Source organism: Neodiprion pinetum, chromosome 1 (assembly GCF_021155775.2).
Source record: "Neodiprion pinetum isolate iyNeoPine1 chromosome 1, iyNeoPine1.2, whole genome shotgun sequence".
Taxonomy (NCBI): Eukaryota; Metazoa; Arthropoda; class Insecta; order Hymenoptera; family Diprionidae; genus Neodiprion; species Neodiprion pinetum.
In genome coordinates, this window is record NC_060232.1 from 14352277 (window position 1) to 14380006 (window position 27730).

Sequence of the window (27730 nt, forward strand, 5' to 3'; positions counted from 1 at the left end):
CTCGATTTGGCTTTCAAGAACTTGCGACCCGAGATTCGCGAAGTCCTCCAGAGAAGGGAAATCTGGAACTGGGAGAATTAACCTATCTCGCCACCGAGCGGGAAAGGAACCTCGCGCTGTCTCGCGAGTACTGCCCTCTACCCGCGCCGAAGGAGTCGTTCATTAGCGAGTTGGCGTGCCGAACGAAAACCGCGGCGAATCGAGGTGAGGCAGGGTTAGCCGCGATCACCGAACCAGGGGCCGAGCAGACCGTGGCGCAGACCACCGAGAAGCTGCTAGCGGACCAGGTCAAGGGGCTTGAAGAAGAGTTAATGAAGGCAGCGGCGGTTTGCCCAGAAAGGCAAGGCAAGCGGCACGCAGCAAAGTGGCGGGAACCCGGCTCAGACGAGACCGGCCTCGCCGAAGCAACCTGCGCGGGGAGTGAGGAGAGGTACGGCCCCCTCAACTGAGCAGCCAGCAATGCGCATACTCCGAGCCGTGCAGTATCGTGGCGACAAGGTCTGGGACAAGCGCCTATGTCTAAATTGCCATCTCCCCGGGCACCGGTTTAATAACTGTCCAGACCCTTTGCGGATATTTTGTTACCATTGCGGATATGACGACGTATATTCGACAGATTGTCCGCGGTGTTCGGGAAAGCAGGACGGGCAGCCTCGTTAAGTGTCGACGCGGCGCCCCGAGTGGAAGGCACCACTGCATTGCGTGGCGTCCAGGAGGAGATCGCGACGTGCTTTCCGATGCAGACCATGAAGCTAGGCAAATCCTGGTTTTTGTGGGTATGTATCGGGGGGCATGGATCAGCGCGTTGTTGGATAACGGCTCATCGCGAACATTTCTCAGTACGGTCGGAAACAGGATCGCGCTAGAATACGGACGGCAGGTTAAATCACCCCGCTGCTCGAGTGTAATATTAGCGAACGGATCAGTAGAGCTAATAACCGGAGAGGTAGAGCTTCCGATAACTTTGCTGGGAATCGCGCATGAGTTCTCCCTACGGATTATTCCCACCTTAGTTGGAGATTGCGTTCTCGGCATGGAATTTGTGCGAAAGTTCGGCCTCGTGATTGACGGTGCACGCGAATTATGGAGGATAGCGGATATCCCGGAATACGAGGGGAGATTTGACGGGAGTCGGCCGATCCAGATTAACGAGGTGTCAGTTTGTAACGGTATCGTAGAGTTAGTGGATAGTGAGAATCAGGAATTGCGAGATTTCTCGGCGAAAGAATTACCAAAGGTCTCAGGGGAATTGGGCTTCATCCATCTCGCGGAGCACGCAATAGACGTGCAGGGAAGCGCGGCGATAAAGCAGCGGTACTATCTCGTGTCTCCGAAAGTGCAAGAGGCAATTAACAAGGAGGTGGATCGTATGCTCGCGGATGGAGTAATCGAACCATCCCAAAGTGCATGGTCGACACTGATAGTGATGGTCAAGAAGCCAAATGGAAAATATCGTTTCTGCTTGGATTTTAGGGAAGTGAATAACGTTTCGAAAAAGGACGTGTACCCGATCCCGTTTATGAACGGCATTCTTGACAAATTGCGGTCAGCCAAATACATTTCGACTATAGATGTGAGTCAAGCGTACCACCAGATTCCCTTGACCCGCGAAAGTCGCGAAATCACGGCGTTTACGGTCCCAGGTCACGGATTATTTCAGTTCGTGCGAATGCCATACGGGCTTACCGGAACTCCGGCAACATTTCAGAGGTTAATTGATAAATTAATTACTCCCGAAATGGAACCGCATGCCTTCGCGTATCTCGATGACATCATTGTAGTGACCACCGACTTCCGTTCACATTTAAAATGGCTATCTCGCGTACGGTACCTGGGGTTCAAGGTGAACCGGGACGGCTTACAGGTCGAGGCGGACAAGTTCAAGCCGATCCTGTAGTATCCCGCACCGAAAAATCTACGGCAATTGAGACGATTTTTGGGTATGGCTTCGTGGTATCGGAAATTCATCCTTGAGTTTGCGAGTGTGGCGGAACCCCTCACACGGTTGTTGAGGAGAAATTAGAAATAGGAATAGAGTGGCGAACAGGAAGCGGCGTTCAAGCACATCAAAGCCGCGTTGACGTCGGCTCCGATTTTAGCGTGTCCTGACTTTGAGCACGAGTTTATCGTGCAGACTGTCGCGAGTAGTTTGGGTATTGGCGCCGTCTTGGCACAAACCATTGGAGGAACTGAGCGTGTGATCGTGTACGCGAGTCGGACCATGTCAGACGCAGAACGAAAGTATTCCACAACCGAACAGGAATGCCTCGCAGTGATTTGGGCCGTCAAGAAATTTAGGGCATACTTGAAAGGTTATCACTTCACAGTGATAACCGACCACACGAGTCTCAAATGGTTGCGGGAATTGCGAAACCAGACGGGTAGGTTAGCTAGGTGGGCGCTCAATTTGCTTGAATACAATTGCGAGATTGAACATCGGAAAGGGGGCGATGCACCATGTGCCAGATGCATTATGGCGAATGCATGAAGGCGAAGAAGAAGGGACTAAGCAACTGGCCGCCCTCAGCGCCACCGGAGGCGATAGGCCAGGGACCGAGCGTGAGGCCGCCTGAGAAGTCGTTGTCGATCCATGGTATCAGCACCGCGTCCGAGACGTCGTGGACTATCCGCATAACTTTCGTACGCGGTCGGTGGTCGAGGGGCGTCTATATCACCTGCGGGCGGATCCCTTGATCGAACCGATACTAGCGGACTTGGCGCCGTGGAAATTAGTGCTCCCAAAGGAGAAACGGTCGAGATTCTTTACCGAGGTCCACGAAGACCCACAGGCGGGACATCTGGGCGTTGAAAAGACCTACGTACGAGCGAAAGCCAACTACTATTGGCCCGACATATATCGCGATAGCGTTTTGATGGTGAGGGCTTGCGAGCGTTGCCAGGAGTGCAAGGTGCAACAGGTGCCACTGGCGGGCCTTATGGGTCGACGGGTCGTCGACACGCCCTGGGCCGTGGTTGCTGCTGACGTCATGGGTCCGTTTCCAAGGAGTCGTGCTGGTTTTGAATATCTCTTGTTTTTCGAAGATTAATTTACCCGGTGGGTGGAAGTAGCGCCATTGCGAAAATCTGACGCTAAAACATTCTCGCGGCATTGGACAACCTCATGCTTTCACAATGGGATACCCCGGTATTGCTACTAACGGATAACGGAACGAAGTTGGCGAATAGGGACGTCGACGAGCTGTGCGCCGCCTACCATATTACCCACGCGAAACTACCACCATACCATGGGCAAGCTAACCCCGTGGAAAGGGTGAATCGCGTATGAAAGACCATGATCGTATCCTACATTGAGGCAGATCATAGGGACTGGGATGTACACCTCCACAAATTTCGATTTACGTACAATACCGCAGTACATGGCTCGCTGAGAGTCAGTCCAGCGTTCCTTAACTTAGAGCGCGAGCCCAAACCACGGATATAGTTTTGACGGTTGGTGGAAGGTCCCGCGGAAATTCCCGTTCTCCGTCCCGAAGTATGGGGGAAAATAAAGGGCGAAACTAGGCAAATTGCGTGATTGAGTAACGAAGCATCTCGAAGAGGCCCACGATCGACAGGCGCGATACTATAACCGAGGTCACCGGGATGTTCGATTCGAAGTAGGGGATCTGGTATGGAAGCGAAATCGAGTCTTGTCGTCAGCCGCCCAACAAGTAGCCGCGAAACTGGCTCCTAAGTTCGCAGGACCGTGTTGCGTTACGGGGGTAATCTCCCCGGTCGTGTATGAAATAGAGAATAACGAAGGAAAGGGTTTCGGAAGACACCATGTAAAGGATCTGAAGCCGTACGTGAAGTCTGACGAAGCGTCAGGTGGCGACGGGAGGGGGGGAATCGTGAGAGAGGGGAGTTTCTCGCCCTAAGATAACGAGGGCGGCGTGAATTATTCAAAAATGAATTGCCCAACAGATGCGGATGCGGACGTACTGCGATCTTTTCGCGACGTAGCGCGACTCGCGATGCAACCCGGGCCGGGTGCCGTCACAACCCCCTTACTGCCAGCCCGAGGACCGTGGCCCCTGGGAGCACCACAAACGGAGTGGAGGAGGTGGCTGGCCCCGAACTCGTGCTTTAAATGTGGGAAGCGGGGGCATAGCTATCCGCAGTGTTACCGCCCCCTTGGAGCGGTTCTGCTAACAATGCGGGTGGCCGGGGCACACAAAATTCACGTGCTCCGAGTGTTGGCGCCGGCCCAACGAACCATTGCAGAACCACACGCGAGCCGCGCGAGCCGTCCGCGAGCGAGGGGAACCCTTGCCGCGACCACCCTAGCTGCCAGTCCCCCGGCTAAGGGACCTACCTCCACGCGCACGGGCCACTTTGGGGCCCGTAATGGATGATGAGCACCTGAGGATCCATTGGAGAGACCTCCAAGCCCTGGTGCGGGCCCTCCCCGAACCCAGTCGAGGGCGCGGAGTTCCGCGTTAAGACCGGACTAAGGTGCGCGACCTTCGCGAGACATTTTTTTTTTTTTTTGTAGTGTGTTTTCTGTTTTTTTTTTGGGTTTGATTATTGTATCTGACTAGCCTTAAGGCAAAAATAAAGAGGTTTCTTTCGTTACTCAAACGTGTAATATAATGGTCTTCCTGGCAAGGGTGATGGTTTTCCAGTATTCTAGGTCAACCCGCGGGTCCAAGCGCTCATGCCGACGCAGTTGCCGTCCAGAAAGAAACCAGGAATGGTGGGGCGAGGGCCGGTTTAGAAAAAGAAAATTTTTTTTTGTTATGCATTCTGTGGAGGGGGGTGGAGTGTCCTGAGGTAATGACGTCGGGTATCCTAGGTTGCGGTCACTTCGAGGAGTTCGCTTCGCGGGAATTGGCGCTGGAGCTCTGTCACCCTGGAATCCGTCGGGGGGGGGGAGTTGTAACGTGGCGCTTTGGATGCGCGTTCCAAACGCCCCTCCCCCCCCCCCCCTCCCCCGAACCCTAGAGGAAACTTGAAATTAGAGATCCCGCGGATCAGACCGCCAATCATTTCGAAAAAAGCGCCAGGACAAAGGCCACGCATCCGATACTCTGAGAGAGGACGATTTCCGGTCTGGCGAATACGATTTTTCAGGATTTTTGTTTATTTTTTCTTTGTTTCGAGTACATGCGACATCATACACGGGATCAGCGGCAAATTCGAAAAGCATTATAGGATCATAGTCGCGACGGGTCGCAAAGAAAGGAGGGCCTCCCACGAGGCTACGGAGAGAACGTCAACGTAGAGCTCTGCCGCGAGGGAACCCAAAGCGGACGAGATTCCCGTTGGTGGCCGGCGAGCCGTAGCCTCCCATCACCACGCTGACGTCACCCAACCTCGCGAAGTCGTCACTACGCCACTATCAAACTACGGGATACCGGAGACTGGACAGCCAATCAGCACCCCGCAACAACGAGAGCCAACGATAGCGATAAGTTAGGCTATAAGAATTTCGGAAAGAGAACACCAATGAGAGCAGAAGAATTTTTCACGACGGATAGCGCCTATGTTCGAGGCATGTTCGAATTGCGTTTCCAATTAGCGGAGCTCGACACTTGAGTCCTGACGACAGTTCGCGACAGTTGTGCATTAGAAAAAAAAAATAAGAAAAAAAACAAAACCAATAAAAGTAATTAAAGTGCAAAATGGCGGACGCAGATGTGGGCGCGTTTTTGGTGTGGCTGCAAAGCGGTAAGCGCCACTTATTCTTCGCGAACGCATTTCGAGTGCAATTTAAATCGGCGCATCGGTCAACGGTTGGCCAGTTCCTCTTTGAGTTAGAGTAGCACTCGAAATTTGTTTGCCAATCTCCTTGTTGATGGCCGTAGCCTGAGTTCTCGCGATAACGCGGAGAGTCACAGTTTTTCGTTGAGTCGCTCTTGTTTCAAATTGAGTGCAGCCAAATTCCGCTGCATGGGTTCCAGTTGAGTAAGCTTAGGTAAAAGTCTCACCTTTCGTGTAGGTCGTGTATCATAATGCGTGGACGCACGGATAAACGTGGCGATTTTTGAACTTTTCGGGAATTGCGAGTACGAATTGAGTTCGGATGCGTTTCGATAATAGCCATACGATTACCGGTGTAATTAAGAGTAACAGCTAGAGATCCGACTAGCGCGTCGAATAAGGATTGGCTTTAGTTATTGCTCTGGTGGATAAGCATTGTAGCCTGGCAATTAACGCTTTATTTCGTAGAGGACGATAGCGAATAGCGCATCGAGTACGATTTTGGTCTTTTTTTTTTGCCTAGTGGTTTATTGTCAAGTGGCGATTAGCGCTGTAAATAGCAGAGGACGGTCGCGGTTAGCCCGTCAGGTCAAATTCTATTTTTGGGTTTTTGAGTTATTGTTATTATTAAGACAGCGACTAGCGCACATAGGCTTAGAAGCCCTCTAGATTTATTTAAACTTGTCTTTTCTGTTTGTTTCTTTTCTTTTTTTTTTGTTAAACCTAAGTGTTTAGGATTTCGAATCGCGAAGAGCGACCTTTGAATTATTATTTCTCCTGTTTGTATTTTGAATCGCGACGAGCGACGTGTGAATTATCTTTTCTCTTGTTTTGCATTTTGAATCGCAAAGAGCGACTTTTGAATTATTATTTTCCCCGTTTGTATTTTGAGTCGCGAAGAGCGACGTTGGAATTATTATTTTTTTTTTATTTTGTACTATCGTTGGCTGGAAATATATATTATTTTAATTCTATATTAGCTTGGTAAAATAACGTGTTGGTGTTGAGTATCTCGCACTCTCCCTCTACCCATGACAGCAATCTCTCTTCACGGCAAGATGTCTCATGCGGTGTACCTCAGGGTACTATTTTAGGGCCTCTCCTCTTCTCTATTTTTATTAAGGATATGCCCCTCGCGCTGAATCACTGTAAGCATATGATGTATGCGGATGACTTACAGATATATTTACATTGTTATCCTGATGAGCTTCGTCAGGCTGTGGAGAGAGTTAACGAGGACGTTGCGATGATTCATGACTGGGTGCTGAAGAATATGCTATCACTCAATACCTCTAAAACGAAAGCACTCATAATTAGCAGTGCTCGGTACCGCAGCTCAATTGAATCATCATATGTTCCTCCTATCCGGGTTAAAGATGAAGTTATCCCGTACGTCGTCCAGGCCAAGAATCTGGGTGTTATCATTAACAATACTCTGACTTGGTCGGAACACGTGCTCTTTATCTCGCGGAGAGTGCATAATACTCTTTGGCAATTAAAATCCAATAAAGAACTTCTGCCAACTCGCTTGCGGACCTCATTGGTAAACTCGCTAATTTTACCTCTTTTCGACTACTGTGCATTAGTTTATTGCGATTTAACAGCTGGTCTGGAGCTTAAGCTAAAGCGCGCCCTCAATTCTTGCGTGCGATTCGTATTTGATGTGCACAAATCTGAGCATATCAGCCCATACTACCGTATGCTTGGATGGCTTGATTTGGCTGATAGGCGCAAGTACCTGTTGGGAACTTTTCTGTTTAATACTATGAGTCTCGCGTCACCTAGTTATATCTCTGATGAGTTGGTTTTCTTGTCAGCAATACGTCACCGATTCACTAGAGGTGACCCAAAGGATCTGTTTGTTCCTTTACACCGAACAACTGTATACCAAAGATCGTTTCTTGTATCGGCTTGTGTCTTCTGGAACTCATTGCCTACCTCAATTTGCGAATCATCTTCCGTAAATGTCTTTAGGCTAAAACTTAGGGAATATTTGGCCAGTAATACTGTTTAATTGCTAACTGATACCATCTTCGCCTAATATAATTCAATATGTTGATACTTAATGCATAACTCATACATATATACGGTAGGATTAGCTCTTGGCTGACCAGTTTTGGTAAGGTTCCTCTGATTAGTGTATTCTATTTAATAAGCGCAGATTTAATTTAAATATTTTTTACGTTTTGTTATATGTTTATTTTTTATTTTTTTTTATTTTATTTTACTTTATTTTATTTATATTTGATTTTATTCTATTTTTATTTTAGTTTATTTTATTTTATTTAATTTTTTTGTTTTTCTTTCACCGAGAGCTGTACATGTTGAGTGTGTTACGTGGGGGTGAGGGTGTACTGAGCGGTGGTAGTTGATGATTAATTGAATAATCAAGCTCCCACGTAACGACAATGAATAATTATTAAAACTAAGAAAAGACCTACCTTTCGATAGGCCGGTAATTTGTAGGATCGTGTTGCTATAGTCCTGTACAGGTCTGTGAGGTTTGTTTAAATTGTTGAGGCAATTTTATAATAATAAAAATGGGAAGAAGGTCGTTCAAAATAAATGTTTTAATATGATTTAACTAGTAAAAGATGAAGTATATTCTGTTTCGATTTGGTGATTGAAATGTCTGGTAACAATCAATGGTGATAATGACATAAGAGCCGAAAGTAACAATTTATAAAGTGTTCAAGTTATATAAATCGTGTGTTATTCTATTCTAAAGGATATTATTATTTGGTACCAGGAACATCTACTCTGAACGATGGTTATAACTAGTTGGTCGTGATTATTGTATTGTATCTCTCTTTTTAGATTATCTTAAATCAATTATATATACTATTGTTAAGTCTTATTGGTTAATTCTTGGAGACAATAAGTATGGTTTGATTGGGGGTAGTGAAGCTAGCCACCAATTCTAGACTTGCTTTTGAATGAATATTACTGGGGTAAATTTTGATTATAAAGGTGAAACAAGAATTCGTTCACTTTCGAAGATTAACACTCGGATTGACTTAGCTTTAGGTGAATCGGTCGACGAGATTGAGAGCCGTTGGATCGTGTCGGTCTGCGTCGGTAGAATTCTGGACCAGGGCCTCACCTCAAGTTTGGAAGAGTTGATCAATCGAACGATGTTGAACGTCGGTCACTTAGTCTTTGTAGATTTAGAATGATACCTTATTATGATACCGCAAGCTTGAAAGTGTCAATTTTCTGATTTTGATGTATGTTAAAATGATTCCAATGATTTATTTATTAAAAACGATAGTGTAATTATTATTATTATTATCACTTAAAATTACCTGATTCGGTTGAATCAGGGCCGAACTCAATTTCATTATGGAAAATGGAATGGCATAAAAATATCTATTCGCGAAATGATGAGATTTAGTAAAGCACAGAAAAGATGGAAACGTAGAAGATAGTTAGTCTCTTGCAGCTAACAGAATAACTGAATGCTCGAATTTGACGAATTAGCGCGAGACTTTAGGTCGGTCACAACTAAGATTTTCCAAACGCTACTCTTGCTCGAGAGGGCTAATCCGGGTTGACGTCCATGCACTTCGCGACTTGACAGACGAAAGACGCGGCTTCTTGGGCCCGAGGGTCCAAGGAGCTGCAGTTGTACTTAGTTACAACGGTAATTAGCCAATGAGGTGCGAGGGCGACCTCCTGGTGCCCAAATCCACATGGTCAGCGTTACTTCTCGCTCTTCTACGGTGTTCCGACGATTCTCAATCTCGTCGGTGACACAATGAAGATATGAACAAAAGATATTTACATGCAATGTTCACACATTCATTCATACATTCCAATAAGTAATCTATTTTAATTTGGTGGTTCTAAAGGTAGTGGTTTATCCTAGTTATTGATTATAGTTTTAACTTAAAAAGAGGGATATTCCCAGGCTGAGCGCTACTGATGCTAATTCAGCAGTCTTCCTATCTCAGTTCTTGGTACCAGTTAAATAGAAGAAAGTTGAACCTTATACTAAGGATCATTGTTGGTCTCTACGTGACTTTTGCCAGGAGGGGTGGAACTCGCCGTTATTAGAATATGAGATTTTGATGAAATGATATATGTGCATTGAAGAGATTAAAGAAATGAAATGAAATGGAATTTTGGAAAAGGTACGCCAAGGCGGTACGTCGGGGCGTAACAAGTGCATTTGTATTGTCCTTAGGGGGCACATTGCTCCAGGACATTTTTAATAAACGCTTTTCTCTCTCTCTCTACCCAATAATTACTCCTCCCCTCTCCGCGGTACTGAACTACCGAGCATATTTTCACGGTAAAGCGCGTTGACGATTTCGAGGCGTGTTTATCAGGCCAAGCGCCCAACAACATTTCGCAGTAATGTCTTCTGGATCAAGGTTACATCGTGGACGCCGAGTTATTGTGCATGTGGTAAGTCCTCGGTCATTTTCTCCGAGTGGTCGAGGAGTGGGAAAAATCCACGTCACACGTATTTATCGTATCTATCATATCTATTATGGCTACCGTACATCCCTTACAGATATGTACCCGTCTCCGTACACCTGTACATAGTTATAACTCATAATAACATGTGTTCGTACACAACGGCATATGTCATACAGATTGTAACTACACGCTGACCAATATACTGGCGCAATGTCAGTACTCGATTGGCTATCTCCATACCATATCTCAGGATTTGGTTAATTACTCTTTCCGTTTACCGTCTGATTATGAGTTCAAATTGACTTCAAAATAAATGGGAGGTGAAACTTCAATGGTATGGACCTCTGTTTCGAATTTGAACTCAATTCGTACAGCCATTTGACAGATATTGAGGTCCCAAGACCAAGATGAAGAAGAAGATGATAAAGACAGATTTTTCAAATGGTTGGTGTGCCTGAAACCGATCGGCAGATTTAGCTCAGATTTATAACAACATGTTTACTCGTTCAAAGATATGACAAGCTGATTTCGGTAAGTTGAACCAGGTTAATAATCCTCAGCTAGCGCTCGCTGGCCTACGGATAGATACTTGGCAGTGATCCGCTACTGCAGGTCTCGATTTGTATATTCACACTTAGTTCACACGAAACTTTCATAAAATGTTGTTTATTGGATTGTGAATATACACTTTGAGATATTGTGAATGTAGGTGAATAGTCGTTTCAGACACGTGTATGAAATTATTGAATATAATACAGGTAATGCGCTAAACAGAGAAAGACGAAAAAAATATAGGAATTATACATATATCACCTGGTTATGAAACCATTAAACCATATCCTACAAAGAGAGCTTGCCCTGAACAATTTTTATATTCGATCCACGGGGTGAAGTGGGCGAAGCGGTAGTTCGTAATATTTACAATTTGAGAATGCTTGATGGTAAAATAACATATCAGTGAACGTTTCATCAACGACGGTGGGTTTCATATCTTCGTCTAGACAGTGGAATAGAAAACGATGAGACTATGGCTGTGTTCAAAAACTAGACAACACTGTTAAAACTCCCTAGGACAGAGGTAGAGTTAGTTACGAACACGGCTTCAAAAACCAGATAAAAATTTGTTGACAGCACTAGGAGCTAATTTCGGAACGCGCCCATTGATGTTGAACAGTCAGTTGACCATGCCGGTATTGTGGCATACATACTTAACGGTTATTTTTTAAATTGTCGATAGCTTATCATTTAATTTTGCTGACATGCCAACTCCGACTAGGCTGGCATTCTCTGGTAGATTATGATTACTCAATTACGGAACTAATAAGACGTTATATCGCACTTTACGTGACCAACTGTATAATTAGCCGTAGCAATTCTGTTGCTGCCTCACTGTTCTTTCTTCTAACATAAATACCATAGTATGATCAATACAAATAAAAATGCAGTTTTCAAAGTTTTCGCTGTGATTTGATGCCTCCCAATTTTCATAAATTTCAAGAATAATTACACGGTAAGCGAATACCTGTATCAATATGCATGAAACTGAAACTGACGGCTAAGGTTAGCGGCCAAACACGCCAATGTTTATCAAAGTAAGACACAGACACCCAACGAGCAAAATGTCGTCGAATCTCATATAAAGGTAAGGTATTAAGACGTAGGCGCAATTCTGTACCACTATAATATATATATTGAAGAAAAGTTCTTTCAGTTCAGCCGCGAACTCATGCCATTAGCGTCAGGTTTTTGTCATGTGCACATACCTTGGTGTTGGATGGTGACTACATTAGGCTGACCGAGAGTACCAATATTCATAGTCTGGAACTGTGCTGTAAATAGAAAAAAAAATAACGAACTAAAGTAAAATATTTTCAATTTATTCAATTCTTTGTGTTTTACAGATAAATTCATTTTCTCGAGACTAAATGAAAAAGGCTCAAAAATTTTCGATATACATTCAGCGTAGTAATGTTGATTTATTTTGGATGAGCATTTCTCTTTTAGTAAGTCGCAATAATCTGAGAGAACCTACCTTGTTGTATTTGATGTACATGAGGTTGTTCTATGACTTGCTGGGTTTGAACTGGGGGTGGTTGTTGTTGAATGTAAGACAGTAGTTCAGATTGCATTGTTTGTATCAAGTTGATCGCTAGTTGCTTTGCATTTTGAAGTGCCACTGGTTTCGAATGTCTGTCGGAAAATTAGAAATTTAGCAATTTTAAACAATAATTGATACTGTGAAATCTTATAAACTAACAGACGGTGATGCGGAAAAGTATAAACAATTCCTTCGTGAATTTATTATAAAAACACGAGGTTGAGAGAAGAATATGCATAAATAGTATATTGTGTTACAAGTGCGGAAAATGAGCAATTTCCGATGAATGTAAACTTAGCAGCGTAAGACGCAGCGGTGAACATGTTAATCACAAGTCAGATATCGCCTAACCACACATGTGATACACACTGTATTCCAACACCTATAAAGGATAGTTTGACGTGAAAAGCACTGAGAGTAGCACTGGCGCCATATTAAATTGAAGTCGAGTAATATGCTTAATATCACAGCGCATGAAATTGGATTATTTGGAAGTGCGCATGCGACAAAGATAGCTTTAGTATGTCAAATATAGCATTTTCAGGGCCCACATGCACCAATGTTGTTTTATCACACTATTTGGAAATGGGACGATCGTATTTTTTCAGTATATGTATATGTTAGAATGAATAAAATATTAGAAAAAAAAGATTTTACATCAAGAACGTATTTTTTCATAATATGTTCCAAGTAGGGCTGTGCGAGTAATAGAATTCTTTGGTTCGGGTTGGGTCGAGAATAATCTATTAGTTTCGGGTCAGGTTTTCGAGATTTTCGGGATTCGCAAAAACATCAGAATTCATGAAAATGTTGGAATTTCAAAGAACATCAGATTTGTGGAAATTTTCGGGATTCACCGATCTTCCGATGAAATATGAAATACTTTTTACTGACAATATTGATGTCATTTAGATATACTATATATTATAAGCATTAGTATTTATTATTTGTCCAATATTATGAAGAGTAGGTAAGTTAAGTTATCCACGTTTCGGGATTCTCGAAAATTTTTGGTTTTCCAAAGATTTCAGTTTTCCGGAAAATCTTGGATTTCGCAACCATTCCATGGTCACTAAAATCCGGATCCGATATAAATCGGTCCCAACTCCGAACTTTTTTTTTCGAGATTGCTGGAACACGAACAGCCCGAGTTCCAGGTGACGAAAGAAAGATAAGATTTCACCAATAATGATTGGTGGAACCGGAATAAGGTTGGGAAGCGTAGTTTGGGTGGACTCCTATTATGAGAACAGCGTTTAATGTGATACAACGATTTAATATATATATGTATATGGAAAGAATGAATGTGGCACGAGTAACGGCCATCATCCAACTACTTGCGCTGGGACTCGTGTGCAGAGGCTCACTGGAGTTAGTAAAGACTTCTGAGTATGCGTTGGCGCACTCAGCAGGGGTACATTAGTACCCAACAATAGTAGATTGTGTGGCAAGGAGGCAAAGTGGGTCTTTTTACGCAGAGCGTAAGTTTGCAATACGAGTCGTAGGCAAGCGCGTGCGCGAGCCGAAGACGAATATTGAAAAAACGCAAGGCGAAAAAAACCTTACCTCCATGCTGCACACGATACTTCATGTAAGAGAAATATGGTTTGCAAGTTTCTTTTTATAGCGGAGAATGAAAAAAAGCTCTTCTGAGTACTGGGAGGTGAAAGTGTACTTTTATGTACTCTGACGTTTTTTTTTTTTTTGTACTATTACTAAAACGAAAACTTCACGTGTGGAGAGCAGGCACAAAAGACCCGTAAGCCATACTGTGTTAGATAGAAATGCTTTATGACACTAGTGCAAAAAGCGGACTTTTGACGAGGATACGAAATTGGCTGCACGCAGCGGAGGCAAGTGCTGTCAACTTCACGACTTTCATCAAGAGTCTGCGTCTTCACAGGATTGTCACATACTGCTTTTTATGAAGAGTATTGAAATAATCCCTCTCGTGCTTGTGAAGCGTACAAAAAAGTGGCTGGACTGTTAACAAAGCATGCGCAAAAATGACTGGAGTGTTAAATAGCGTATAAAAATTTGATTGATGGGTATAAAAGAGATTATAGTCGATCTACGCATGCGTACCGCATACCCTTCTGCGAAGAGCCACTTCTTACACGCTTCATAGGCATCAGAACCACTAACGTATTACAAATGGTATATTTTGCGAGACTGAGAAATTACATTCCAAAATTTTTGCTAATGATGAATCCCAGAGGTCCGAAACTTGGTTAATTTTCTCATCTCAATTCGAACTTTAAAAGGCTAAACTAATAGACAAATAAAATTTTTTACTTGGGATCAATAATCTATAAATTGTGGAAAAGCATATATGTGAAAAACAAACTTACAAATGATGACGTTGAAAAGGGTCAAATCACCCGTTTTGCCCCCTTTCTGATTTGGTAGTTGTTACAATCAGAGAAATGAGAGGAGCGTGGGATAAGAAGAATGAATCTGAGCACAAAACAATGCCGGTTATACTTTTATTTTATAGACAATGGTTTGATTCTTTTGTCACGAACGCCGCATATACACATATAACTTGTAACGTGGCATTTTTGATGCCCGTTACAAGGGGCTCCTTGAACCCTGGGCGGAACCAAAATTTAGGAATTTCCTAAATTGAGTCGCGAGGTTTTTGCAAAAGAGCGCCAGGACTAGAGTCACGCATCCGAAACTACGAGAGAGGACATCTTGGCGAATAGCGTAAGATATTTCAGGTTTTTTGTTTTTTTATTTTTCGAGCTACAACGGCATCAGGCAGAAGACGGCAACGAATTGGAAAAAATTGCGGAGTGGCGGACTGGCGACAATTGCGAAGTAAGGATGTCGAGGCTGCGGAGGGGGAGCCAATGCAGATGCCCGCATCGCGGGAATCCAAGGTGGACGCGATTCCCGCCGGTGGCCGGCGCGCCGCAGCCTCTTCCCCTTCACTCCGCCAACAATTGACTAGCGAACTTGCGACGGATCGACTAGCGACAAGGGAGCACCACGCTCACCACCAAGACGTCATGGAGCTGCGCCGAGGACGAGATTGCGATCTAACGTTAAGTTCTGCGCCGCGATGCTACTAAAGGTGCGCATCGAGTTGCACAATCGACGAAATCGATGACGGATCGATTATTGTGTATTCTTGTGGGTATGACGTCACGTGTGGGATGGCGTATCGAGATCCGTGTTGCGGCAGGTCGTAGGTTTTTAAAACCACTCTAGTTCTAGCGGTCGTGATAAGTGGTCACGTTTTGGGGAGTTTCGCGAAGTAATGGAGTCGCCCAAAAATCAGGAGGGGAATGGAATGGGGGTTGCAAGGGTGTAGAAGGTAAGCGCTGCTTCTATCCCCGCGATTGAATTTCGAGCATAATTACGAAAAGGCTTGCCGAGTAACGGATAGCCGTTTTGGATTTGCGTTGTAGAAAAGTACTCGAAATTCTTTCGCCGATTCTTTTGCTTGATGACCGTAGCCTGAGTACGCGTGTTAGAGTAAAGTAAATTTTGAGTTCTTGAGAAAGTTAAGTAGAGTCACGGGTTTTAGTTGAGTCTCTCTCGTTTTTGAAATTCAGTATAGCCGAATTTTGCTGTACCGGGTCGAGCCACGTTATCGGGTTTTTCAGTGTCACCTCTAGAGTAGGTCGGGAAGTGCCGAATTGGAGTGCTCGGATTAGCGAATAAAGTTTTCGAGGATTTTGAGAAGGTTTGATTTCGGATGCGTTGCGATAGCGTATAGTTTAGGTTACGTTTAGTTGCGCTTGGGCTTAGTTCCGTACCCGTTTAGTTAGGATGATGTTAATTGAGTTGTGTTACCTTGAGATTGTGTGTACTTGATGTTACATTTAGTGGCGCTTGCGCTTAGTTAAGTTGCCGTTTGTTTAAGATATTGTTTAGTCGAGTTAAGGTGATGTATAGTCGAAATTTCCGTTGCGTTGAGCAGCGGTTGAGACGAGAAGTTCGAGTATTGGGTTTTGGTTGCGTCTGACATATAGTGGCGTTTAAGGATCTGTTTAGTTGAAATAAGCTTTAGGTTAAGTTATTTTGTCACGTTTAAATTTAAGGAAGCTCGCGGTAGCGGCGAAGCTCCAAGTCGGGTGAGATCTCGGGTGAGATTGAGAACGCCGTCTGTTCGGTAGCCCGACGGCGCACCGTCGAGAAAGTAGTTTTAGTTTCGATTTCGAGCAATTATCGCTGTGGAGAAGAAATGGCGAATTTGCAAATTGAGAATAGCGTATGAAGATTACTGATTATTCCGATCAACGGTCAGCCAGAGTATTTTTCTTGGAAATATTCCACTTTGGTCTATACGTCTGGTAATTTGAGTTCCAAAACGAAACCACTTTCGAATTTCTGTCGGTGAAGATTTCTTACATAAAATCTTAAGCGCCGTCTCCATGATGATTATTAATTTTCAAGCACTTTTCAGAATCCTTGTTTGTTTCTTCTTCTTTCAATCGCACATACTTGACAAAGCTATAGTTGCAAGACTTGCTTCAGAAGGACTGCTCTACGCTGGCACGGTCTCTTTTGTGAGCAAGCAACAACAGCCTGACTCGCACATTGTCGAAAATTCACGGACAACCGTATCCGATATTCTTCGATGAAAATTTCTAGATATTTGACGAACGAAAGTGCAGCGCATAAGATGGTGAGACAGTTCTTGAAGAAGAATTTTCACACGTCTCACGTACGATAGAACTGTGGTAGTGAGCTAATCGCTAAAAACTCGAGTGGATAGCGTTCTCTATGAGCGTTAGAGGGGATAGTTTACTTTGCCTGTGGTGTTGAGTTCAAGTGGCTTAAACATAGGAAGATGCTCATCGAAAAGTGGTGCCGCGAAAAAATCAGTTGCTCTCAATCCAGCGAGGAGTGCAGGTGGGTGACAAAAAATCAGTGCAGTTGAAAAGTTCTTTAGTTTTATCATACAACTTGTAGATTATACTTTTATGGTTCAAACAATTGTCTAATTTGTCTGTGTGTGTTTTCCGTTTTTTTATCAGCAGAACACCAACTTTACGTACCAACTTTAAAACACAGAAACATCGTAATGGCGGAACAATTGAACGAAAGTAAGATTGATTATTTTTTGAAAAAACTACACTTCTCGCAAAAATTAAGGGAACAACGAAATTTTCGAAATTTTTTGGTGATTTTCAACAGGCTGTATTTCAGTGAAAAATGGTCGTACAAAAAATAAAAAAAAAAAGCTTTTGAAGCTTGAAGACTCTAGTTTTTGAATTTTTTGGTTTAAAATTTTTCGAAGCACTATTAGCCATGCAATCCTTGGATAAAGCACGAAGAAAAAATTTTCAAAATTTTTTACGTTTTTTTTTTCGCTCTACGGGCATGGAAAAATTTTTCCGAGCTGAACCAATGCATAGGTCGCATAGCCTGTTTATTCAGCTTCAAGATGCTTTTTTTTAAACCTCGATACGACCATTTGTCTTCGAGATATCGAATTTTGAATGCCAAAGCATCCTTTTTCACTCAACTGCTGATATCTCTGGAACTACTGGTCGCACAGCGAACCGAAGGGCAGTTTCTTTTTCTGCAGAAAATTTCCTACAAAAATCTGTCAAGGTTGATGTCAAAAAAAATTTTTTTCCACCTGTAGCGTTAACGTGAAAAAAGAGCAAAAAAATGCCATTTTGCCTTTTTTTGGATAATTGACTGTATCTTCGTCAATATTGGGGGGAAAGCTTAGGTTAGAAGAAAATTTTACAGCCTAATGTACCCCAAAGGTCCCCCCAAATCGGTAGATCGATCGGTTCAGCGGTTTTCCTGGACCGATTGATTGAAATTTTGACAAAATTAAGAGAACAAGGTTCCTTAAGAAACAAAAACCTTGTTCCCTTGATTTTTTTAAAATTTCAATCAATCGGTCCAGGAAAACCGCTGAACCGATCAATCTACCGATTTAGGGGGACCTTTGGGGTACATTAGGCTGCAAAATTTTCTTCTAACCTAAGCTTTCCCCCCAATATTGACGAAGATACAGTCGATTATCCAAAAATTCTTTAAGAACCAAAAACCTTGTTCCCTTAATTTTTTCAAAATTTCAATCAATCGGTCCAGGAAAACCGCTGAACCGATCGATCTACCGACTTAGGGGGACCTTTGGGGTACATTAGGCTGTAAAATTTTCTTCTAACCTAAGCTTTCCCCCCAATATTGACGAAGATACAGTCAATTATCCAAAAAAAGGCAAAATGGCATTTTTTTGCTCTTTTTTCACGTTAACGCTACAGGTGGAAAAAAAATTTTTTTGACATTAACCTTGACAGATTTTTGTAGGAAATTTTCTGCAGAAAAAGAAACTGCCCTTCGGCTCGCTGTGCGACCAGTAGTTCCAGAGATATCGGCAGTTGAGTGAAAAAGGATCCTTTGGCATTCAAAATTCGATATCTCGAAAACAAATGGTCGTATCGAGGTTTAAAAAAAAGCATCTTGAAGCTGAATAAACAGGCTATGCGACCTATGCATTGGTTCAGCTCGGAAAAATTTTTCCATGCCCGTAGAGCGAAAGAAAAAACGTAAAAAATTTTGAAAATTTTTTCTTCGTGCTTTATCCAAGGATTGCATGGCTAATAGTGCTTCGAAAAATTTTTAACCAAAAAATTCAAAAACTAGAGTCTTCAAGCTTCAAAAGCTTTGTTTTTTCATTTCTTGCACGACCATTTTTCACTGAAATACAGCCTGTTGAAAATCACCAAAAAATTGCGAAAATTTTGTTGTTCCCTTAATTTTTGCGAGAAGTATATATATGTATGTATCAGATCACATAACTCGGAAAATGATTTTTTTCAGCTTGCATGGCTCGTTTGTTCGATAACACCGATCCAACAATTTTTGACATCGTACGGATTGCTGGATCGGTTGTTCCGCTACGGATCCGCTGGGCGGATCGAGAACGCGACATTCACCAGCGGTTCTATACCACCACTGTCTGCCGTAGGGTCTTGTATTGGAGGGGGCCACAGGGTATGTATTGCATAAGCTGCGCGCGGGAGAAGGGTCTCGATGAGAGAGCATCGTTTACGAAACACGAAAGAATACCGTTCTCTCGCATCGAGAGTCTACCGTCCTGCGTGCGATGTCGTCGTGTCCAAGGAGAGTTGCATACGCATCGATGTGGCCTCTGCAGACATCTTCTGGAATTGTAATGTCAGAAGGAAAAGATAGTTTACTATCCAAAAGATGTCTTAAGCAACTCGCCTACATGAGAGCATGTAAATATACAATTTGTAAATTTTCATAATTCTAGGTTTCTCAAATTTATTAGAAAGTACATCAAATATGTGTTTGCTTTGTTTCAGATCTTTTTAAGACTCAACCAACGGCAGACAGTGGTGGTCTATTACCCAGACGATGTCTTACGTAACTCGCGTCCATGAGAGCATGTAAATATACAATTTGTCAATTTTCATAATTCTAGGTTTCTTAAATTTTTTAGAAATTACATTAAATATGTGTTTTCTTTGGCAGAGACCTGTCGATTCAAAACGCTGAAATAATTTCCAAATTTGACACTAGACTAAGAGCGTTGGAATATGAACGAGAAAAAGCAAGCACTGGTGACGGAACTGCATAAGCCTGCACGCCGGAATTACCCGCGTCGACGTGTAGACGTGTGCGGCATCGACGAGACCTGGCAGGCGGATCTTGTTGATATGACGTCATACGCTGGACAAAACAAAGGCTACAAGTACATGCCCACAGCATTGATATCTTTTCAAAGTATGCGTGGGCTATACCGATAAATAGCAAGTCTGGAGATGAACCCAACGGCAGACAGTGGTGGTCTATTACCCAGACGATGTCTTACGTAACTCGCGTCCATGAGAGCATGTAAATATGCAATTTGTATACTTTCATAATTTTAGGTTTCTGAAATTTTTTTAGAAAGTAAATTGAATATGTCTTTTCTTTGTTTCAGATCTCTTTAATGATCAACTAACGACAGACAGTTTAATAGTGGTAGTATTAGTAGTAGTGTATCATCCAGTAATATACGAATAATGTCACACTAGTGTGATAAACAGGGTTTTTTGAAAAAAATTTTACCATGAAACGCGTGTCGCTGCGTGATGCTTCAACAGTTAACGTAAAAAGTTTAGAAAATTCTGAGTGAAAAAGTTGAAGTCGTTGATTTGATGGATTTCGGTTAACCATCGTTGCAGAAATTGAACAAAATGTCAGATACCAATTCAAACTGTGCGCATCGTGCTATATTACGTCCAAAAGCGCTGAACAGATAGCCGATATCTTTAAACAATTGCGAGGTAAAGTGATTAAGAAGGAGTGTTTGGATTATTAACTTTAAAAACGATTCATGTAAATTAGGTTTAAGGATTTATAAAACGTATGGTTAGGTTTTGACAATACACACAACAGTTGGATAAACGAATTGGACATGTGACATTTAAATGAATGAATTTTTTGTAAAAACGTATGTGCCTCTTTATTTTATCCCCGACACATAACAAGTATGCATCTTGATTTTTTAGACAATCGACAGACATATGCATCGTTGTACAATTTTTTATACTTCGGAGCGTTCTTATTCACTATCCTACATAATAATATTTTATACATCATGGTACAGTTATAAATTAAGTCCTAAATAGATTACGATACGGTAATTACAACACTAAGGTACAGGCTTGTAACCCCACGGAAGCGTGTCGGTTGTGTTTTGAAACACGATCCGCTTGTCGTCATTCCAGCTCAGTGCTACTTTCTGCTGTTCTACGGTGTATACCTCGTGCTTTCGACTTAATATCAACTGCTGATTTGTGGACAAATTTTCACGTTTCAACGCACATTCCAAATAATCGTTGAAAGTTAATTTTCTCAACGCTGATCCTTTGACACCTTTGGCACGTTTATTGTCTTTCTCATCTCCCAAGACCCGGAATGCGTACAATTTAGCTCTTAATCCTACAAATTCCAGCATTATTTTCCCGTTATTTTCGTCTTTCATCAAGCCGAGAACTTTTTTGTTCAATAGAGGCATTCCGCAAACGTTGTCAAGCGGATAATCAGACGTATCGAATTTATGCAAGTCCTCCTTCATATGTTCGTATATGTCGGGGACGGTAAAGTTGTAAATCAAACTGTCGGTATCCGTATACATTAATTTTGCTTGGTTGCCGAATTTCCGTTTAATATTATTGTAATGAAAATCGTAGATATATGTTTTAGACAGATCCATGATGGAGAAACCTGCATACAATGGGTTATTCAACTTGACTTTCGTCTTACTCATTTCGACGATAATCATCTCTTTGTCGAAAACGGTGCAGCTGTGAAAATTAGGTTTGGCTATGGTAGCTCTAGCACCGTATCTTCCATCCCATTTCGTGATCAGCCTGACATCTCTATACTTCCTAACATTTTCCATTGTTTTGCCAAAAACTACGTTGTTCATCAGTTTGTAAAAAATTTTTTCGAATTCGTTGTGAGATTTTTTCCGCAAATTGGTATTCGAATCTATGTATTTTTTGAACCACGGGGTTTGTCTAAATTTGAGAACTCTGTGAATTTTGAGTAATTTGAAGCCTAATTGTAAGCATTGTTTCAAAACGCTATAGTGAACAACGTAGTTTTTCTTGGAAAATAGCGTGGGCGTCAATTTCGGTAGCTTACTATTCGAGATCGGAGGTACATAGTGCTCCGGACACAGTGGTGAATCCTTATGAATTTCATGCAGTTCCTCAGGATATTCCAAATCCACCTCCAGCATGTAACCAAACTCCGCATCGTCCGAGATGGTAAGAACGTCGCATTGTCCGAAGTCTGATACCCATTCGAAGGAACTGTATAGCAGAGCAAAGCTCATAGCAGCACCGTGCAAATTATTAACGTCAAAGTACATGAGATAAGATTCTTTGACCTCAGGATCGAATTCTTCTCCCATATATCTATTGTTGGCCTTTGCGTATCTGTTCGAACACTGCGACACACCACCTCGAATACCTTTTTCGATAAACATAAACACATCTATGTTGGTGAGAAGCTTGAGCTCGATGTCGGTACACTTTAACATCGCATCAAACGACAGACCGGGCGCGGTGTAATAATGTAACGGATCCAGGTTGTACGTTGTCCAACAGCTCTGTCGAAAGTTTTGAAAAACGTCGGCTAGTAAAAACACGTCCGTCTGTGAATACAAGTCCGAATACTCTCCCAAAGTTTGAACGTTAAAAGTTTGCCAAACTTTACATGCATGTGCATAGTCGTCGTCTGATATATCCCGAACATTTGATTTTGAGTAAAATTGTTGTTTGGATGGTAGCCGTCTGTCCTCCAAAGCTGAAACCGTGTACATAAAAGAAAAAGAAAAACGATATTGGTTGCTCAAAATTGTCGCCAAAGTTCAAATCATCGATATGCTGGATTTTGACTGTCCGTCGCTTCAAACCTTGCAAAAAACTTCAGCGGTGTCTCTAAGATGCGACGTGCATACAATACCCAACGCAATCTGTGCAGCACAAAACGTTCTGATACTTCAAAATTGGCTACAAAATCATCATACTGTTCGGATGGCGAGGGTGTACGATTTGTGTTACTGCGCAGAAGCGTCTACAAGAACGGTCCCGCATTCCTGGCGAATATATTATCCTGGTTATGATACTGTTGAATAGAATTATTGTATTATCGTTGTGAAGTAATTGTCAACTGTACCCTAAAAATTGTACTCGAAAAAACTGTTTTTTAAAGAATATTCATGAAATAATTTTACACCTTCACCTTCACCTTAGCTCTTGAGAGAGAATTTGTTTCAATACAAAGCTTATGTAAGATTCAACCTTGCTCTCCATCCTTGACCGAGATGTACTCAAACCGAGTTATGTTTTGCATTCCTAGAGCGATAGTAACCCAACACCGCAGAGCCTTGGCTGTGAATGTATACTACCGCAGCTATCGGTAGACCTTGCACTCTGGCCTTGACTGAACCCGTCCAAAATTCAGGGGTGGTCAGGAGGGAGTAGCTCAAAAATCAAATTATACATACCCTGTCAGCTCTTAACCCTCCGCCGGCTATCCCTTTTTTTGACTACACCAACGGCTATCCATGACGATATCGTTATCGGCTATATTTAACCCACTTGGGAGTACCCAAAAATTCCCAAAAAATTCAGGGAACCAGGTTTGGGTCTCATCTCAATATTCTAGCAGTTTTCATTGCAAAATGTTTGACCCGTTAGCGAATAGAAATTTATAAACAATGCAAAATGGGTAAATTCGACCATTTCACTAAAAAATCGATATCTTGAACCCAAATTTCTATTACGAAAGAATATTCTAGGGATTTATTTCTGATACTATGGTCTTTCAAAAAAACCTACTCACATTGGGCTCGGTTCCAAAAAACCTACTTATTTCACCACCTGAAATTAGGCTACTGCGAAAGGAGAAATTTCGCATGAAATTGAAGTACTCATGAAAACACAATGTTTTTATCACAAAAATATGTAATTTATTAGTGAAAAAATGAATGTTAACATGTTATATGACAGTTCAGACTCGCTTTGCTCGTGCGAACAACCTCGGGCAAGGTAAAAAAACAGTTCCCACAATAGTGTCATAATATACTATTTAGGTAAACTTGATAAATAGGATCCGAAACTTCGATTTTTAATGAGAAAATGTGGATTTTATACGTACCTCAAAAGTCGAAAAAACTGACGCCGCCGGCTATCCGGTGACGAATTCGTTCACTTTCAAACTTCGAACGGTCGTAACTTTGCAAGGTCCTGACGCATCCTAACGTGTTTGCGCGTGTGAGCGTATACCACCGTGAAGTTTTTTTAAGTGCCGGTCCCAAGCCGCATCCACTTCCCCTTCCCGAAATACCAGGACGTGCCAAAGTCAGATATGACAATATCGACATGGATAGCCGGCGGAGGGTTAAATCGCTGAACATTTTGCCGTAAGAAATAATTGGCTGCGATGAATTTTAAGGGTATTTCTTTGATGATCGAAATCAAATCGGAGCAGGGGGTGGTCGGGGGGAATAGCTCAAAAATCAAATTATGCATATCTTGTCAGCTCTCAAATCGCTGAACATTTTGCCGTAAAAAAGAATTCACTGCGATGAATTTTAAGGGTAGTTTTCTGATGATGAAAAATGAATCGGAGCGGGGGATGGTCAGGGGGGAATAGTTCAGAAATCAAAATATGCATATCCGGTCAGCTCTTAAGTCGCTGAACATTTTGCCGTAAGAAATAATTTGTTGCGATGAATTTTAAGGGTGGTTTTTTTTTCGTTTTTTTTTCCACTAAAGGTAGAATATCAACAATTGTCATTTTTGATATTCAAAAGCTCTTTTTTCACGTAACATACCAGTACGCATGATTTGGAATTTTTTTTTTTTATCACTTATCGTGAATGGGCGTGGATACATCCATATGAGGTATTCCACACCATTTCACCTAATCGGTGAAGGTCACCGACGCCGATCTTGGTGTCAATTTTTTTCTCAAATTGTCTATCGAAAAAAAAAGAACACGTGTTTGACCGTTTTTCGATTAGGCCACCTGTGTCGATTTTATGAATCTTCCGATTTTTCAACTTTTTCGAAACAGACTTTTTTCAACTGGCTCTATCTTCAAGAGCTTTCATTTTTTTCAAAAAATGATACGAGTATAAAATGTGTCAATAAGTCCGAGCTTTCTGAAAAAAATGTTTGAAAATTTTTCCAACCACACAATTCGACAATTTTTTGGAAAAAAAAAAATCAAAATGGTTTGAATTGCGACACCTTCGATTTTCCTGAAACTTTTTACTTGCATTCCACCAGTTACAATCAAGTTTTCCTCCAAAGGAAATTATGGACTTCCGATTCGTTCGGGAGTTACACCATCATAAGTGCCGAAAAATTGGAAATATCTTACGGAAATCAATCTTAACTTCGATCAGATAAGTTTTCATATTATAAAAATACATGTTTGCTGAAAAAAAAAACTTTTCGAAATATCCCAAACAATATAAATGAAAACGAGATCACAATTTTTCTTTTCTATGCCAAATATATTTTCAGGTAGAAAATTTCTAAATATGGGTGTTTTTTTTGTTTTGCTTCCTCATAAAGGAAGCTTTGTTTCCATGAAATTTTTTTTTTTGAGATTTTATGTGTTCAAAATGTCTTGAAACGTCGAAAAAACACATTTTTTTTGAAAATTACCGTAAGTATGTGTGTGTGTGTGTGTGTGTGTGTGTGCGTGCGTGCGTGCGTGCGTGCGTGCGTGCGTGCGTGCGTGCGTGCGTGCGTGCGTGCGTGCGTGCGTGCGTGTGTGTGTGTGTGTGTGTCACAAAAATGGTTGTACGCTCTCTAACTTTCGTAAATTTCAAGCTATGGTTATAATTTTTTTTGCACAAATTGGGTAGCGTACGAGGTCGATTGGTATTGAATTTGACAGGAATCCCTTTAGGTGTTGGGATTTGACAAAATTTTGAAAAATCGAGTTAATCGCTCTAAATTACGTAAATTTGAAGCTATCGAGCTGAATTTATTTACACAAATAGATTAGAGGACAAGGATGATTGAGATTGAATTTCGCAAGAATCCCTCAAGGGATTCTTGAGGTATTCAAGAATCATTAAAAAACACTAAGATTGATTTCCGTTAATTTTTTTGATTTTTCGGCACTTATGATGGTATAACTCCCGAACGAATCGGAAGTCCATAATTTCCTTTGGAGGAAAACTTGATTGTAACTGGTCGAATGCAAGTAAAAAGTTTCAGAAAAGTCGAAGGTGTCGCAATCCAAAAAATTTTAGACTTGTGTGGTTGGAAAAATTTTCAAAAATTTTTTTCAGAAAGCTCGGACTTATTGACACATTTTATACTTGTATCATTTTTTGAAAAGAATGAAAGCTCTTGAAGATAGAGCCAGTTAAAAAAAGTCTGTTTCGAAAAAGTTGAAAAGTCGGAAAATTCATAAAATCGACACAGGTGGCCTAAACGAAAAACGGCCAAACACATGTTCTTTTTTTCCAATAGGCGAATTGAGAAAAAAATTGATACCAACATCGGCGTCGGTGACCTTCACCGATTAGGTGAAACGGTGTGGAATACCTCATATGGTTTGTTTTTACGAAATTGTTTTCAACGTATATCAGGAGCTCCTAATTAGCTCTTAATTCTCACGTGCTTAAAATAATTTTTAAAAAATTTTTGCACTCCGGGGGGGCTACCTCTCCAGTAAGCTGCCTCCCCCTCCTTCACCCCAATTTTCAAAATTGATTTTCTCGTAACAGAAATGAGCCCAAAAATCGTGGTTTGTGGCATAATAGAGCTCATAAATAGCTCTTTAATCTATGACTTTTCCAAATTTTTCCGAGCAAGTGAGGGGGCTAGCTTTACGGACGCGGACGTACCTGCAATACGCAAGCTACATCAAAGAATTTTTTTTGAATGATATACGTGTCCAATAAAGATTGAGACTAAGTTCAAGGCTTCCTTAATTAAAAGGCAAGGCTGAATATTAAAATATACGTTGAAAGAGGTCGATATTTTGGTGTAAATTTTTTTTTTTTTCTTGCTAGATGAATAAGGGGTACATATACGTGCAGCAGCATATTCGATGACAATGTCGGTCGATTGACGTAGAAAATACAGAATAATCGAAGACGAAAAATTAGTGTTTAAAAGACAAGATGTAGAAGCTTGTTTCGGGTAAGTTGGTGATTGTTGACGACGGAGTGATGATGTTTTGATGAAACTGTGCCGGTAACGGTATCGGTGAATTGGAGGTGGTCTCGCAGCTTCGATTTGAAGTGTCTTGGGCCTTATCGTAGCGAGCTGAGCTCAGGTTTCTACCGGCGGTTGCAGCCACAGAAGAATATCCGTATGATGGTCCGGATATCGGGAAAATAACCATCACGGACTCGGCTTGTTCAAGTAGGGGCATAGGGGTCTTCATGTTTCCAAATATGGATTAGCACATTGTGTATTTTGAATCTCAGAGAACGTCATACAGGTGCTCAGTTTACACGTTCGACAATTAAAAGGTTGCACTTGAAGTTCCTCTTTGCTGAGAGTAGTTCACTTATAAGAATGATTTATACCGCGATGACATTGGATGTGTAATGCTGGTGATTTCAAACTTTGAACACATTTGTAGATTTGCAATTTAGGCAGTTTTATTTGCGTTTGTGGATGGTATCTCAGTTCACTTTGTAGGGGATCGTTACATGTTCAGTAGATGAATTGTGCCGATTATTCTGAGAGTTGAACACTTTAGGTAGAATTTCAAAACACTGTGAGCGATACAGGTTCCTTCTTTTTTTCACTCGCGAGGGAAGTACTTTTGCTACAAGATGCTTGTGGGATGGTGATTTATAAAGTTGGATGTTTCTAAGAGAAACTCCACTTGTCACTTCGCAAGGGTTGTTCGATAAGCGATCCGCTGCCACGAATTTTGTACAGGGTGGGTGATTCGGGATCTTGTACCGATTTAAAAAAAAGATCCATCAATCATTTCGCGAGGCGAGTACGACGAGCG

General features: G+C 41.9%; 1 protein-coding gene across 8 annotated transcripts in view; it reads right to left on the reverse strand.

Moving 5' to 3' along the window:
- Positions 1–27730, reverse strand: part of LOC124224730 (uncharacterized) — a 219499-nt gene that overhangs the window by 153589 nt on the left and 38180 nt on the right. For all 8 annotated transcript variants that reach the window (XM_069133619.1, XM_046636923.2, XM_046636924.2 and 5 more), the window contains 2 exons: positions 12161–12318; positions 11892–11957 (listed from right to left, as the gene is read on the reverse strand). In XM_069133619.1, the coding sequence (XP_068989720.1) occupies positions 11892–11957; positions 12161–12318 (224 nt within the window). The remainder of the gene's footprint in view (positions 1–11891; positions 11958–12160; positions 12319–27730) is intronic.